This window comes from Protopterus annectens, chromosome 8.part0 (genome assembly GCF_019279795.1).
Source record: "Protopterus annectens isolate FY-2018-M chromosome 8.part0, PAN1.0, whole genome shotgun sequence".
Classification (NCBI taxonomy): Eukaryota; Metazoa; Chordata; order Ceratodontiformes; family Protopteridae; genus Protopterus; species Protopterus annectens.
The window spans coordinates 1203961055-1203976275 of record NC_056741.1 but is presented as its reverse complement, the minus strand read 5'-3'; the positions used below and the strand labels follow the sequence as shown (position 1 = coordinate 1203976275).

General features: G+C 40.1%; 1 protein-coding gene across 1 annotated transcript in view; it reads right to left on the bottom strand.

The window, feature by feature from the left end:
• The window catches only part of LOC122809305 (tyrosine-protein phosphatase non-receptor type 18-like), a 1521908-nt gene that overhangs the window by 19713 nt on the left and 1486974 nt on the right, over positions 1-15221 (bottom strand). Inside the window, exon 16 of the mRNA XM_044080695.1 lies at positions 4845-4931. Within this exon, the coding sequence (XP_043936630.1) occupies positions 4845-4931 (87 nt within the window). The remainder of the gene's footprint in view (positions 1-4844; positions 4932-15221) is intronic.

The following is a 15221-nucleotide window of genomic DNA, read 5'->3' as shown; positions in this document are numbered from 1 at the left end:
CCCTGAGCAGTATTCTACCGTCACCAAGAATTATACCACAGTACAAGCAGAAAATGACTGACTTCAACAATTGGCTAAGTTTCTGGTGTCATTCTAAAGGGATCCAGTATCTGTCTGCCTGGGATGACATGATCGACAGACACCGATGTTTTTCCAGAGATGGACTGCATCTGTCACCCCTGGGATTCTGGGTACTGGCTAAGGCTCTTGCCACTCCTATAGTGCCTTTTTTAGGTAGTGTTCCAAAGACCAAAATTCCACTGTAACAGCTACAAACAAATGCAATCTGAGGGTCATGCTGCACAATGCTAGAAGTATAAATCTCAAGATACACTCGCTCAAAACTCTCTTCAAAATGGAGAATGTAGACATCTGTGCTGTAAAGGAGACCTGGTTTAAAGAAGCAGAAAGAACCCCTGTGCTACCAGGCTACAACTCATTCCATACCTTTTGGCCACAAAATACATCTGAAAGCTACACAAGCCTTGGTGTCTCCATATTCTTAAAGGATATGCACACCTGTAGACTGGTAGCCCAGCACAATGCACCCATGATAACTTCAAGTACAACTAACACTGGTTAAGATGGTGATGCAAGTAATAACCTGCAACTGAACCCCAAACATGTCCCTAGACTCTCACTCCAAGTTCCTAAGCACCCTGGAATCTATCAAGGTCCAACCCAATACTCTCATACTGGGTGACTTCAACTACCCTTCCATCAACTGGGAAAACTATTCAAGTACCAGTGTACAGGCCCAACGCTTTCTGGAATGTATCAATTCCAATGCCCTGGACCAGCTCATTCTGACCCCCACTAGAGGAAGCAACACCCTCGACCTGCTTATCACCAACTATGGAGACTGCTGCTCCACACCTATAGTCAATTCCTCCCTGGTTAAATCTGACCACAAACTGATCACCATGGAAATCTCCATCTCACCTACACCCCCTGCTAAGGTGACCACCTTGAAAAACTTCTCTAAAGCCAACTTTGGGCTCCTAAAAACAGAGTTGGCTAACTTCTCTGCACCCATGCCAATGGAAAATAGCTGCATGACTGCCGAATCATACACCAATGCATTGTACAAGCATGTACCCAAATGCATGGACCTTGCCATACCAAATAGAACTAAGACACTCTCCTCCAAAAAAAGGAAGCCAATCTGGTGGTCCCCAGCCATCAATAAACCCTACAACAGAAGGAAGAAGGTGTTGCAGAAAAAAATTAAGTCAGAAGACTAGAAAACCTCACTTATCAGTCTCAACAAAAAGCTGAGATCCCTTATTGATTCCTCTAAAGCCAGCTATGAAGGCAGAATTGCAGCTGACACCAAAAACAACCACAAAGCCTTCTATAGCTATATCAAAAACCTCAAAGGCAATACCCAGATTTGCTCTGTGTTACTGCACAATGGCACCACCTATACTGAGCCAACAGATGCAGCCTACATACTGGCCAACAGATTCAGTGCCAGCTTTACCCCCACCCAAGTGCCCTATCACAATACCAGAAGAAAGCCTGGTACCCACCATTTCTGTGGCACAGGTAAAAGCTGCATTGTCCAAAGCCAAGAATACAGCATCCATGGGACCTGATAATATCCCTGGCTGTGTCCTACACGAGCTACAAAATGAACTGGCACCACATCTGTATGCCCTGTTCAATCACAGTCTTACCTCAGTCTATTGTCCCTAATGAATGGTGCACTGCTACAGTCATCCTGCTCCATAAAGGAGGGGGAGCAACTACAGACCCTGGGAACTATCGCCCCATTAGACTGACAAGTCTGGTATGCAAAGCTATGGAGCGCATCACCATGGACCTGCTTAACAAAGATATAGGCAATCTCCAAACTCTTGACCCCACATCTTGGCCTTATCAAGGAGAGTTCCTGCCTGCTGAACCTGGTTGACATCTTCGAGGCAGTCACCAAATTTGTGGATGAGGGTAAGGCAGTGCATACAGCCTATCTCGACCTGGCCAAGGCCTTTGATACCATTCCCCACTCAGGTATCATTGATAAACTCACCAACCTAGGCATCAATCCTTACATCACTAGGTGGTTGTAAAATGGCTCACAGACAGGACCCACAGAGTGAAAGTTGCGGATTCCAAGTCAGACTGTTGACCAGTCATGAATGGAGTCCCACAGGGCTTGGTCCTGGGCTCTCTTCTGTTTGGCATCTACTTCTCAGAAGTCCAAGCCAATACAGAAGGACTTTGACTGACCAAGTTCGCTGATGACTGCAAGCTAGGAGCCATTATCAACTCTCCAAGTGATGCAGACATCCTACAAAAGGGTCTTTCTGAGACCAGTGACTGGTGTCAGAACCATAGCCTGAAGCTTAACGCCAAAAAATGCGTTATCATCCCCTTTGGAAAAAACTCAGTTCCCACAAATTATCATGTTGATGGGAGCCCACTGAACACTGAAGGGGCCATAAAAGATCTGGGCACCCAGGTCGCTAGCCACCTCACTTTTGACTACCATATTGCCACTGTGATCAGAAAGTCTTTCTGCATGGCATATCTTATAACCAAAGGATTCGCATTCAGGAAGAAAGAGGTCTTCATCCCTTATCAGACCAATCATCGACTATAAAGCCTTGTTTGGCATGTACCAGACCAGACACATACAACAGCTGGAGAGGCCACAAAAGTACCTCACAAAAAGGATCCTAGGCCTTAAACACATCCTACATGGACAGACTCAAGAAACTTCAACTGTTCTCAGTCTTTTATCATCTACTTAGAGGTGATCTCTATTTGACTTAGAAAGCCATGTCCAATCCAGCTCTACTTGAAATGCTACACCTAAAGAAATCCCAATCCCCCTGCGCCACGCCCTCCAGAGATCACAACCTCATTACTACAATTAACAGAACATGTTGTAGGGACAGGTTCATCTCCCACAGACTGCCCATACTCTGGAATAAGCTTCCCATTCATGTCAAGCAGAGCACCTTGCTGGCCCTCTACAAGAGAAATCTTGACGAGTGGATGGGTAACACAAAGTTCACTCTAGGGATCATTCCAGTTGCCCTATTGGATAGGAGCACTGTGAACTAACATCAGGTGGCATGGTGCCTGGGCAATTTTGTTTGGGCTAGGCTTGTAAAGGCTCCAGGGCCATTAGCCTTGTACACACCTATGAACCTATAAAGCATACAATATGCATGGTGGAATGGCACATTATCAGTTCATTTCCTGACTGCTGTGGGCATTTCTCAAGACTTAATATTACAACCATTCTCTTTAACATATTTCTAAATAAAATGTACATAGCTTCACAAACAGCAAATGTTATCCCATGTTTAGATAACATAGAACTTGTATGTTCAACTCAATACCTCAAACAACTCCAGAGAAAGAAAACAAATGCAACCCTCCTTCACAAAAATGAAAATATCACAATGAGCAATCACATTTTCTCTTTAATCTTTATAAAACTAAATTACAGTTCTCTATTACTACCCATCACCTTGATAATATATTTTTTTAATTTATCGATTAGTAACACCAAACTTTAGTGTCAGCCATACAAATTATTAGAAGTAAAACATTATTAGAAGTAAAATTAGATTAAAATATAAGAGATGGTCTGCAAACTCAGCAGAGTCTTCTAAAAACTAACTGCATTGTAGGATTGCTGTTAAAAATCTAAGCCATATGTAACAGATCACACACTTATTTCTACAGATCATTCTTTTCTGTTCTCTAGTACTCCTCTATGCATTAGCAATTGCAATTGTCACAGACTTAAACGTCTCTAAATTAGGTAAGCTGAATTCAAGTTATAATAAAGTTGCTACATTCATAGCAGAATCTTTTGTCTGCAATATAACTACCCGAAAATGATTGCTTGCACAAAAGTGATACGTTTGTGAATTTATTCCAAAACGTGTTTGGCATTTTCATCCTTAAAACATATAATGGGACTTGAACAATAAAAAAACCCACTCCCAAGATACACGTGTATATAATGTATTCACTGCCATGTAACACATTTAAAAATGAATGTAAAGTAAATAAATAAAAAGTTCTTATTCACAAAAATACTATTTTCAACTATATATTCATCAGTTAAGAATTTTCAGTCTATAAAATAATATTACTACTAAACATTTGTTAATTAAAAAAATCGTCTTACCTAGAAAAAAATCCATCTGCACTTTAAAATATCATTAAGGCATACCTGTCAATACAATGGAACTATCTGCATAGTATATCTAATGTCTAAGTCCTTCCTTTAGACCTTCATGGCAATTAGTAGTTTCAAATCATCATCGTTTAGACATAAATACCCAGAATTACTTCTTAAATAGCTTTCTCTTACACTAGTCTGCTATTTTAGAAGTGTACTGATTACTGACAGACTCTGTTACTACAACTTTTCTGACAGATCTGAATGAATACTATATACATGCATATTGTTTGCACGAGGATTAGATACCATGTAAATAAAATTCTCGAAACCTCTACCACCATATATGTAAACAGCCTTTATTAATATAAACACTTTCAAATAATTGTATTTTGCTAGCTACTATTCAATTTACAACTTATGTTGTATGTATGTAGGATACTTAGGTACCAGAAAATATATAAAATTGACTGTTGTATTATTGGTATCATATGATTTTAATGGCTGTACAGCTATACCAATGTTGTTTATTTGTCTGTATGTACAGCTTTTCTCACTTAGCCTCAGCTGAAAGGGCACTTTGCCCAGTTAGACTGTCCTACTAAAATAATGTAATTAATGAATGAACAATTATTTCATAATCACCAGTTTTTACTCTTTGCATCCCTCTACCCTTTTCAGAAGCTAGAAAACTTACCTAGTCCATTCAATTGTGAAAATCTGGAGAGGGTGCCTCCTCCAGAGGTGACCTCACTTACATCTTCATAATCTATATCCAGCTGACCTGGGAAAAGAAAATAGAAAACGATTACACACTCGATTAAGCACCTGTTATAAGTGCGCATATGTATGTAACCAGAAGCGTAGCAAAAGTTTTATTATGAATATGCAAATTTGTAATTTATAAAATTTGAGACATTACTACACAAATTAGTTGTTCAAAAAATGTGAAACAGTATTACACAAATAGCTATCAATATTATGCAAAAATATAAGCATTTGTAAAGTAATTAATGGATAGTAGCACCTGTTGTCATGCAGGATCAGTGCAGCAGAAATCAGCTTAACAAAATAACTTTGCACACAGATGTGACACTTCCATTTTTTCAACAGTGTAATGGATCAAAACAGGTTATATGCTGCACTTTTAATCAACATAATGATTAGAGCACCTTAAGGAAGTGACCAGCCTTTTGAAGCACTGAAGTTTCTCATACATCTTAATTTCTGAAAGTTGCTTATCTACACACACACACATATATATATATATATATATATATATATATATATATATATATATGGTTGTAGGACGGAAGATCGAAACAGACAAGACCGACACCGACTTCACCGACGCGAAAACACCGACACGGAAATGATCGACACTACAAACCACAGGTAAGGGGTTTAAAATTCGCTAATCAAGCCTACCATGTTCAGGTAAGGGGTTTAAATTTAACACATGCATAACACTGCCACCTTACCTGAACATGGTAGGCTTGATTAGCGAATTTTAAACCCCTTACCTGTGGTTTGTAGTGTCGATCATTTCGCCGGTGAAGTCGTGTCGGTCTTGTCTGTTTCGATCTTCCTAGAACCATATATATATAAATATATATATATATATATATATATATATATATATATATATAAATAAATATATATATATATATATATATATATATATATATATATATATATATATATATATATCAAACTTTTATTTTATTAACCAGGTAAGCCCAGTGGGCACAAGTATACATTTTCAGGGGCAACTCAGGATAGCTATTCAGTTAACTGACTTGCTCAGAGTCACATATTTGGCAAATGAAGGCTGCAGGATTCAAACCCTATACTACACACAGTAGGTTGTCATTAGTGCAATTTTCTCAAATATTGTTTTGAAGGAGCAGAAGCAAGAAAAATGATACTGATCGTGCAGTACATGCATGTTGAAGAGAATGTACATTGGTGTGATACTGATCATGTAGTACATGCATATTGAAGAGCATGGACATTGGTATGATACTGATCATGCACTGAATGCATGTTGAAGAGCATGCACATTGGTATGATACTGATCATGTAGTACATGCATGTTGAAGAGCATGCACATTGATATGATACTGATCATGTAGTACATGCATGTTGAAGCACACTCACATTCATTTCTACAGTTACATGTAACAAATGCTGCTATACTAAGAAAGCAAAATATGACCTGCAAGTAATAACTTATACTGTGCTGTCACTGCTGGGAAGTAGTGGATACTTGTGTGACAAAGAACTTATATGTGACTCCAGACTGTTAGTTCCAACCAAGCCTTGTTTCAGATTGAAGGATATTGTACATGAGTGGTAGACTGGCACAGTAAAAATGAAGTCTATTGGTTAAAGTATTGCATGCTGTACTTTAAGTGCTAGCCACAAAGTTTGAGAAATCATTTTATGCTCAACTCCTGAGAAACTTGCTTGGCTACAAACATCTGCATTAGAAGCTGAAGCTAAGTGAAACTTACAGTAGTGCATTTTAGTATTCTGTTAAGTATAAACTTGCAGTTTTAAAAGTACTGTATTTTCATTTTTTCTGTTTCCTATTTGTGTGTTTCTGAACAGTGTGCTGTGTGTCTGTTTGCTATACGAGGGGGTGGTGTTATCACTTCTTTGTTATCTGATATTTAATAGCCTAGAGGGATTCCTCTGTACTTTAAGTGCTAGCCATAAAGTTTGAGAAATCATTTTATGCTCAACTCCTGAGAGACTTGCTTGGCTACAAACATCTGCATTAGAAGCTGAAGCTAAGTGAAACTTGCAGTAGTGTATTTTAGTATTCTGTTAAGTACAAACTTGCAGTTTTAAAAGTACTATATTTTCATTTTTTCTGTTTCCTAATTGTGTGTTTCTGAACAGTGTGCTGTGTGTCACTCTGCACTCCCTGTTCTTGTGCTGCTATTAGTGTTGGTGACTCTGGAATTGCCCGCCCCTCCTGTATGTCTGTATTAGAACACTCCTCCTGGGTCCATCTCATTTGCTCACTTAACTGAGTACAGTGAGATCATATTCTGAGTCTATTGTTCACTCTACTTAATACAGAGAGAAGATTTGAGAAGGCCCAAAAAAAATTGCAGTTTATTCATTTGCTTTTACTGTATTTGTCTTTCCTCCTGCTTTATTTTGCTTTTCTTAAAAGTACTGGATTTTATTTAATCTGCTGCATTTATTACTGCTTGGTAGTAGCCTGATTAAATTGTAACTGTTATTCTAAGTCTTTTGGTTTAAGCACTTGGGTTTCATGCAGGCTGTTTTACATTAAGAAGGTTTGTGGGCTGCACTGTTGTGGCAGGACAGGTAGCTTACATCCTTCTAAGCTGAGAATTGCTGATTGAAGGCCCAGTGTCTGCTGTTCTAAAAGTGCATTAGTTCTGGCTTAAACACTTGGGTTTCAGGCCAGTTATTCTACATTAAAAAGGTTTGTGGTCTGCACTCTTGTGGGAGGAGAGGCTGGATTCTACACTTCTGAGCTGGGAATATCTGGTCACAGGCTTATTGTGCCTGCTTATTTGAAATGTTTCTTTTTGAAATTGGTGTGGCTTGTTGCTGTAGCATAGACCAAATTCAGGGCTGCTGAATCTAGCTTTGTTTGTATAACTTGAGCACTGATCCAGGCCATCTTTTTTGGAGAAGGTTCCCCTGCACCCTAATAAGCAGGGGTGTGCAGTTAGAACTTGTCTGATTGAAGACTGCTGGAACAGGGATCAGTTTTGAGCTTTTTGTCTGGTTAATTGGGTAACTTGTTTAAATCAGTTTGTTCATTTTCTATTGTTTTTATATGAGTGTATCTGCTTTATTTTCTAAAAAAATATATATATATATATATATATATATATATATATATATATATATATATATATATATATATATATATACTTCTTTCCCACCTTTCTAAGCTAGTATAGTCCAGTTTTCAGGTTAGTGCTGAATTTAGGGCTGTGTTACAAATCTCTGTGTTTGCCCATACCTTACTTGGATAGAAGGGAGTTCTCTGTTCACCTGTGAGAGAGGGGAGCTTTGAGCAGCCTATCCTGTCCCTGGAGGAGTGGTTTCAGCCCAGAAATTAGTAGTTTATTGGCCATTTTGGGCAAATTTCTATCTCTTTCATTTAACTGCTATAAATACTATATTTTCCCAGTTTTGAGCGCCGGGCAGTGCCGGTTAGCTAGTGTAAAACTATTCCCGGCTCCACAAAGTCTCCTCTTCAAATTTTCCTTTGGAACTAGACAAACTTTCAACTTAAGCACTCAAGCCATTCATTTCTCAGCCTGGCACTTGCTCAAAACTTATAGCAATCACTTATAAACCCTAGCACTAGACCCTCCTGTACCGTACAGAAGGACAAGGCTCTCTATTCATCCTTACCAGCCATCCAGTAAAACAGTTCATTGTACCTATCCAGGCATGGCCAAAGGGCAGTTTCAGGTGTACCCTCCAGTCAAACTGGTGAATCTGGGCATTTTGAGGCAATATTACAACTGCCTCATGTACACAGACAGCCCTCTCCTCCTACCACCAAACACTAATACATGCGAGAGATGCAATTATACAGCCAAACTGGAGGCTAAGCTCTTTCAACCCAAGACTGGATCAGACAGTTAAGAGGAGAAGGGAAATACTTGCATCACACCACCAGTCTCACATAGACCTATGAAACCTGCACTGGCAAAAAACACACATAAATACACAAAAACATACTCAGAGGCTCTAAATAAAAATCTGCAAAAGCAACAGAGACCTCCAAAGCAAACATCCAAGCAACCTCTGCCCCCCAACACAAACCATGAAACACATACTTCACAAAACCAGTGTGCCATGCAATCACAGCCCTTAAGGCAAAATAACATACCCAACATACTAGTAATAGGTGACTCTATAGTCAGGCACACTGACGTCCCACTCACTAGGCTGAATAAGGAGAAGGTTACTGTTAGCTGCTGTCGGGCGCCAGGGTCCGCCACATAACACAAGCACTCAGGTCACTCCAGAATAAGTACAAATATGACTCTGTCATTGTCCATGTTGGTGTGAATGACCTGAGCTGTACCTCTCTGAACTACATGAAAAGAGACATGGAAGAGCTCTCTGATCATGTAGCCCAGGCTGGTATGACCCTGACCCTGAGTAGCATCCTGCACACCAAGAATGATACCACGGTATAAAGAAAACATTCTCAATTTCAACAATTGGCTAAGTTTCTGGTGTCATTCAAAGGGGATCCAGTGTCTGTCTGCCTGGGATGATATGCTCAACAAGCCACGCTGCTTCACTAGAGACAGCTTGAACCTGTCATCCCTAGGCTTTGAAATACTAGCCAAGGCTCTTGCCACCCCCATAGTGGCTTTTTTAGGCAATGCTCAAAAGACAAAGCCACTGCCGTAAATAGCAGAAGTAACAAAAAACTGAGGGTAATGCTACTCAATGCCAGAAGTCTGAACCTCAAAATGCACACAGTCAAAGGCACTCCTCAATATGGAGAAAATCGATACATGTGCAGTAACAGAAACCTGGTTTAAGGCTCCAGAGAGCACCCCAGCACTACCAGGCTACAACTCATACCATACATTTCAGCCACAGAATCCAAACCGGAATACAAAAGGCGGGGGCGTATCCATATTCATCAAGGATGCCCACACCTCCAGGTTAGTGGCACAGCATGATGCTTCAGAGATCATCAACGTGCAACTAACAACAGGCAAAACTGCAATTTAAATTGTAGTTTGCTACAGATCACCCACAATGTCCCAGGACCCCCATTTCGTGTTTCTGGAAACACTGGGAAACATAAAGGTCCTACCAAACACCCTAATATTGGGTGATTTCAATTACCCAAACATTAACTGGGAGAACTACTCAAGTACTAACTCCCTTGCCCAACATTTCCTAGAATTTATAAACTCAAATGCCCTGGTTCAACTGGTCAACACTCCCACCAGAGGTGACAACATATTGGACCTGGTCATCGCCAACATGGGTGACCGGTGTTCTATGCCGGAGGTCAACCCCTCGCTGGTTAGATCTGACAATAAACAAATCACTTTGGATATCCACATTCTACCCCCACCTCCAGACAAGAAAACCACCATGAAAAACTTTTCAAAAGCAAAGTTCATGTTACTTAAGATCGAGGTGGAAAGTTTTAAAGCCCCCATGCTGAAGGATAACGCTGTCCAAGCTGCAAAATCCTTTACTAATGCATTCTATGGGCACCTACAAGAATGCATGGATCATGCCATCCCAAGCAAAACCAAGACTCACTCCTTCAAGAAAAGGAAACCAGTCTGGTGGACTTCTGCCATAAACAAGCTATACAATAGATGGAGGAAACTAGTACAGAAAAGAGTAAAATAACAAGAAGGGAAGACATCCATTTTCAGTATCAGCAATACACTACGATCCCTCATAAAATCATCCAAGGTGAGCTTTGAAAGAAAAATTGCCAAGGACTCCAAAGATAAACACAAGGCATTCTTTAGCTATGTCAAGAATCTAAGTGGCAATGCTCAGATCTGCTCGGAGTTAGTGCAGAATGGCACAAAATACACTGAACCGACCAATATTGCCAGCATCCTGGCAGACAAGTTCAGTGCAAACTTAACCCCCCTCTCACCCCCAAAAGGGCCCATAACCATAACAGAAGAATGTAGAGACCCTGAAATCACAGACACTCAGGTTAAAACAGCCCTCTACAAAGCCAAAAACACAGCATCAATGGGACCGGACGGTGTCCCAAGCTGCGTCCTGCATGAGCTCAAATATGAACTAACCCCTCACCTAAACACACTGTTCAAACTTAGCCTCTCCACAGGCTATGTACCCATAGAGTGACATACAGCAATGGTTATTCCGCTCCACAAAGGTAGTGCCACAACAGACCCCGGGAACTATCACTCTAAACCTGAATAGCTTGGTCTGCAAGGCTAAGGAGCATATCATTATGGAACTCATTAACAGAGACATTGGGAACCTCCAAACACTGGACCCTATCCAGTTCGGCTTTGTTAAGGGCAGATCATGCCTCCTAAACCTGGTGGACTTCTTTGAGACAGTTACCAAGGCTATAGATGAGGGAAAGGTGGTACACACAGCCAACCTAGACCTCGCAAAGGCCTTTGACACCATTCCACATTCTGGTATTATAGACTAGCTCACCAGCCTGAACATAAACCCCTATGTCACAAGATGGGTTGCCAACTGGCTCATGGACAGAACCCACATGGTGAGAGTTGCGGGAGCTACGTCTGACTCTAAAATGGTTACAAGTGGCGTTCCCCAGGGCTCAGTCCTAGGACCCCTCCTGTTTGGCATATACTTCTCAGAGGTACAGACAAGCACAGGAGGACTATGGCTGACCAAGTTCGCAGATGACTGCAAACTAGGGGCTATAACTGACTCCCTGGCTGACACAGACATCCTCCAAAAGGGTCTCACTGAGACGGATACCTGGTGTCAAAATCATGGCCTCAAGCTAAATGCTAAAAAGTGCATAGTCATCCCCTTTGGAAAAAACAAAGTACCCACAAACTACCACATAGGTGGTAGTCCCCTAAATACGGAAGATGTAATAAGGGATCTGGAGACCCAAGTAGATAGTAATCTCACCTTTGATAATCACATTGCCAAAGTGGTTAGAAAATCCTTCTATGTGGCCCACCTAATCCCAAAAGGGTTCACATCCTGATCAAAAGAGGTCATTGTGCCCTTCTACTCATCACTCATCAGACCCATCATAGAGTACAACGCCCCCATTTGGGATGTACCTTACAAGACACCTGCAACAGCTGGAAAGACCACAGAAGTACCTCACCAAGAGGATCACTGGCCTCAAACAGATGCCCTATGCAGCTCGACTGAAGAAATTACAGCTGAACTCGGTTGCATACCGCCTACTCAGAGGTGATCTCTGCCTGACATACAAGGCCATGTCCAACCCAGAATTGATGGACATGCGCCACCTAAAGACAACCTTATCCTCTCGAGCCACACGCTCTAGGGATCTAAACATCACCACAACAATAAATAGGATGTGCTGGAGGGATAGATTCTTGTCCCAGAGACTTCCCATACTTGGGAACAAGATCCCAATCTACATTAGGCAGAGCTCCTTGCTAACACTCTTCAAAAGAAACCTTGACGAGTGGATGGGAAACAGAAAGTTTACCTCGGGGATCACTTCAGTGGCTCTGCTGGACAGAGACTCAGGGAACTAATCTAAGGGGGTGATGAAAGCCAACACATTCTGGCTAGGCTTATAAATGCCTTCGGGCAGATAGCCTAGTACCTACCTATGAACTTATAACATCCTGCTATACTAAAGTGGTGCAATTCTGTGACTAGGTCACCAGCGAAATGGACAGAAGCAAATATCTGGACTTCAACAAAGGTTTTCACTCATCCCATACTGTAGACTCTTCAAAGGCAAGAGAGAGCAGAAAGCTAAGTGGATGGTTGGAAAGTGGTCTAATAAGTGGAAAAATGAGGGGGTCTTGTCAGGTACGGAAGTTAAGAAAAGTATCACAGTGCATGATTCTGGATCAGCCTCTATTTAATATGCTTATCTCCAATCTCATATAAGAACCACTATAGCAGTCTAGTTTCTGTTGACAGAATTATTAGGTAGAGAATATGAGGGCAAGTGGATGTGGGGCATGAAGAGGGCTGTAAGAAGAATAGAGTCATAGCCTATGTCATACTTTTGTTTCACTTCAAACTTCTTGTTGGTGCCACACTTCCAAAATGAAATTCAGGGTAGATTATGCACTGTGGAGGCAGACTATAACTCTTCTGAAGAGAAGACAGGCCTAGATGCATATATGTAGGGATAGCGAAATTCAGAGACAAAAAGTGATAATTCTCCTCCAGAAGGCATTGCTAAGGTCATAAATGGGAGTACTGTATACAGTTCATGATGCCTCACTGTGGAAGGGAGTCAGAATGCTAGAAAGGGTGCAGAGGAAGGTAACTAGGGCAGTAGAGTCAATGAAAGGTGTGGCACATAATGAGGCATTAAGACTAGACCAGTAGAGTTGAGAAGAGACAGAAGACAATAGTGCTCTCTCATTTCTAGAAAAGTCTCTGTAGTCCCATGATCCCGAACTGGGTAAGTGTGTATTCAAAAATAAATGAAGTAGTGAATAGATATTTTCTCTTCACAGTTAAGTGCTGTATGAGCGTTCCTTTAGTATAAACCCTGATATGGTAATAAGTAACAAACTGCACTGGAAAGAAATAACATTGTAGCAAGGTGGAGGCATATAAGCAGCAAATGAATCAGAAAATATTTTTTTCATTTAGCAGCTGGGAACAGATGGAACCAACTGGCATAATTGATGGTAGAATCTGTGACAGTCAAGGCCTTAAAAAACATGGGATTCTAGGAAGGATGGGATTGGACAGGCCTTACAAAATGTGAGAATCTGAGAAGGATGGGATAGAACAGGGAGTAGAAACTGCCTATGGCTAGTTTCATTACTGGGGCAGAAAACATAGTCATATGATCTCGTAATCCCCCCACACCCCCCCAACTATATATACCAACTCCAGGGTCACACGACACTGGGGAGGGGGACAAATCCTTGTTATTTGCCTTGAATACTGGTTTTCGATCATATGAACTTTCGATCAAATGGGTTTAGGTCAAATGGTCTTTCGATCATATGAAGTAGACCCATATATATATATATATATATATATATATATATATATATATGTATATATATATATATATATATATATATATATATATATATATATGTATGAGTATATATATATATATATATATATATATATATATATATATATATATATATATATATATATGATGTAATAGTTTCCACAGAACAGGGGCACTTAGTGATACCCAATCCCTTATATTAGTAAACTTGTATGTCTCTCTTCAAGTAGTATTATATGTAAGGTGGTGTAATAATTTTCATAGTACCTGGGGACTCACTGATACCAAATCCCTTATATTAGAAAACTTGCATGCGTCCCTTCTAGTACTATTTGGTTTTTGAAAAAAAGGCAAAAATATTCTCTCTAAACTCTTTCCTTAAAAGACTATTCTGACTTTATTCTGTGGTCACAGATGATACCACAGTTCACATCCCATATACTTAGATATTATTATAAAATAGAAGGTGGTTTCCAAGATCTAAGTGCTGTCTCACACAGTTTAGGACACCAGATGTCATCCAGTACACTGCAACATACCTCTCAACCTCTTAGAGCAAGAAATCTGGACAAAGCCATCAATAATGGGGGGGACAAGGCCCACAAATAGGGACACTTTGTAAATATTGCACTTACAAACTAGGAAAATTGATAGAATAACATGTTTTGCATTAGCATGAATTTTCTGAAGAGTATGAAGTCTGAAACTGAAACGTCTGTCATTATTTTTTTACTTCAACCCTCAATAATTTGTCAACGATTTGCCAGAAAACCACAATTTATGAGAAATGGACCAAAAATATGAGGCAAAAATCTGGACATTCTGTGAAAATCTGTACAGTTGAGAGGTATGCATCGCAAGCATTTCTGTGAAGAAACTAGTCACAGATGAATCACATGTACATTTTTCATAATTCATCTTCTGCAGTAGCAATCAACCTCCCTGTGACCCATGGCTTTAATACGGAACATGTGTGTTTCATTCCGATACTCTCTGATATTAAGCAAGTAGCCTGTCACACTTAGTGTTCCAACTCTCCCACCTAAACATCTTCTTTTAGTCACACCATTCTACACAACAATGAGCTACACTTCTTATTCTGACCTATAGAATCACCACTTTCTTTTCTTACAAACATCTTCATTCTGTGAGAGTAAGATATGCATTAACATGTTTTTCTGTATATTAAGCACATGACTATGACTTTGCTGTTTTTTTACATTTTGACAACACGTACTTAAAATATATTCTACGGGGACTATTTCATCCAATATCAAACTGCTGTTATGTAACTCTTTCCCAACTAGTTATGTTTTAGTTTCTATAAAAATTTCACAATTTAAACATTGTATA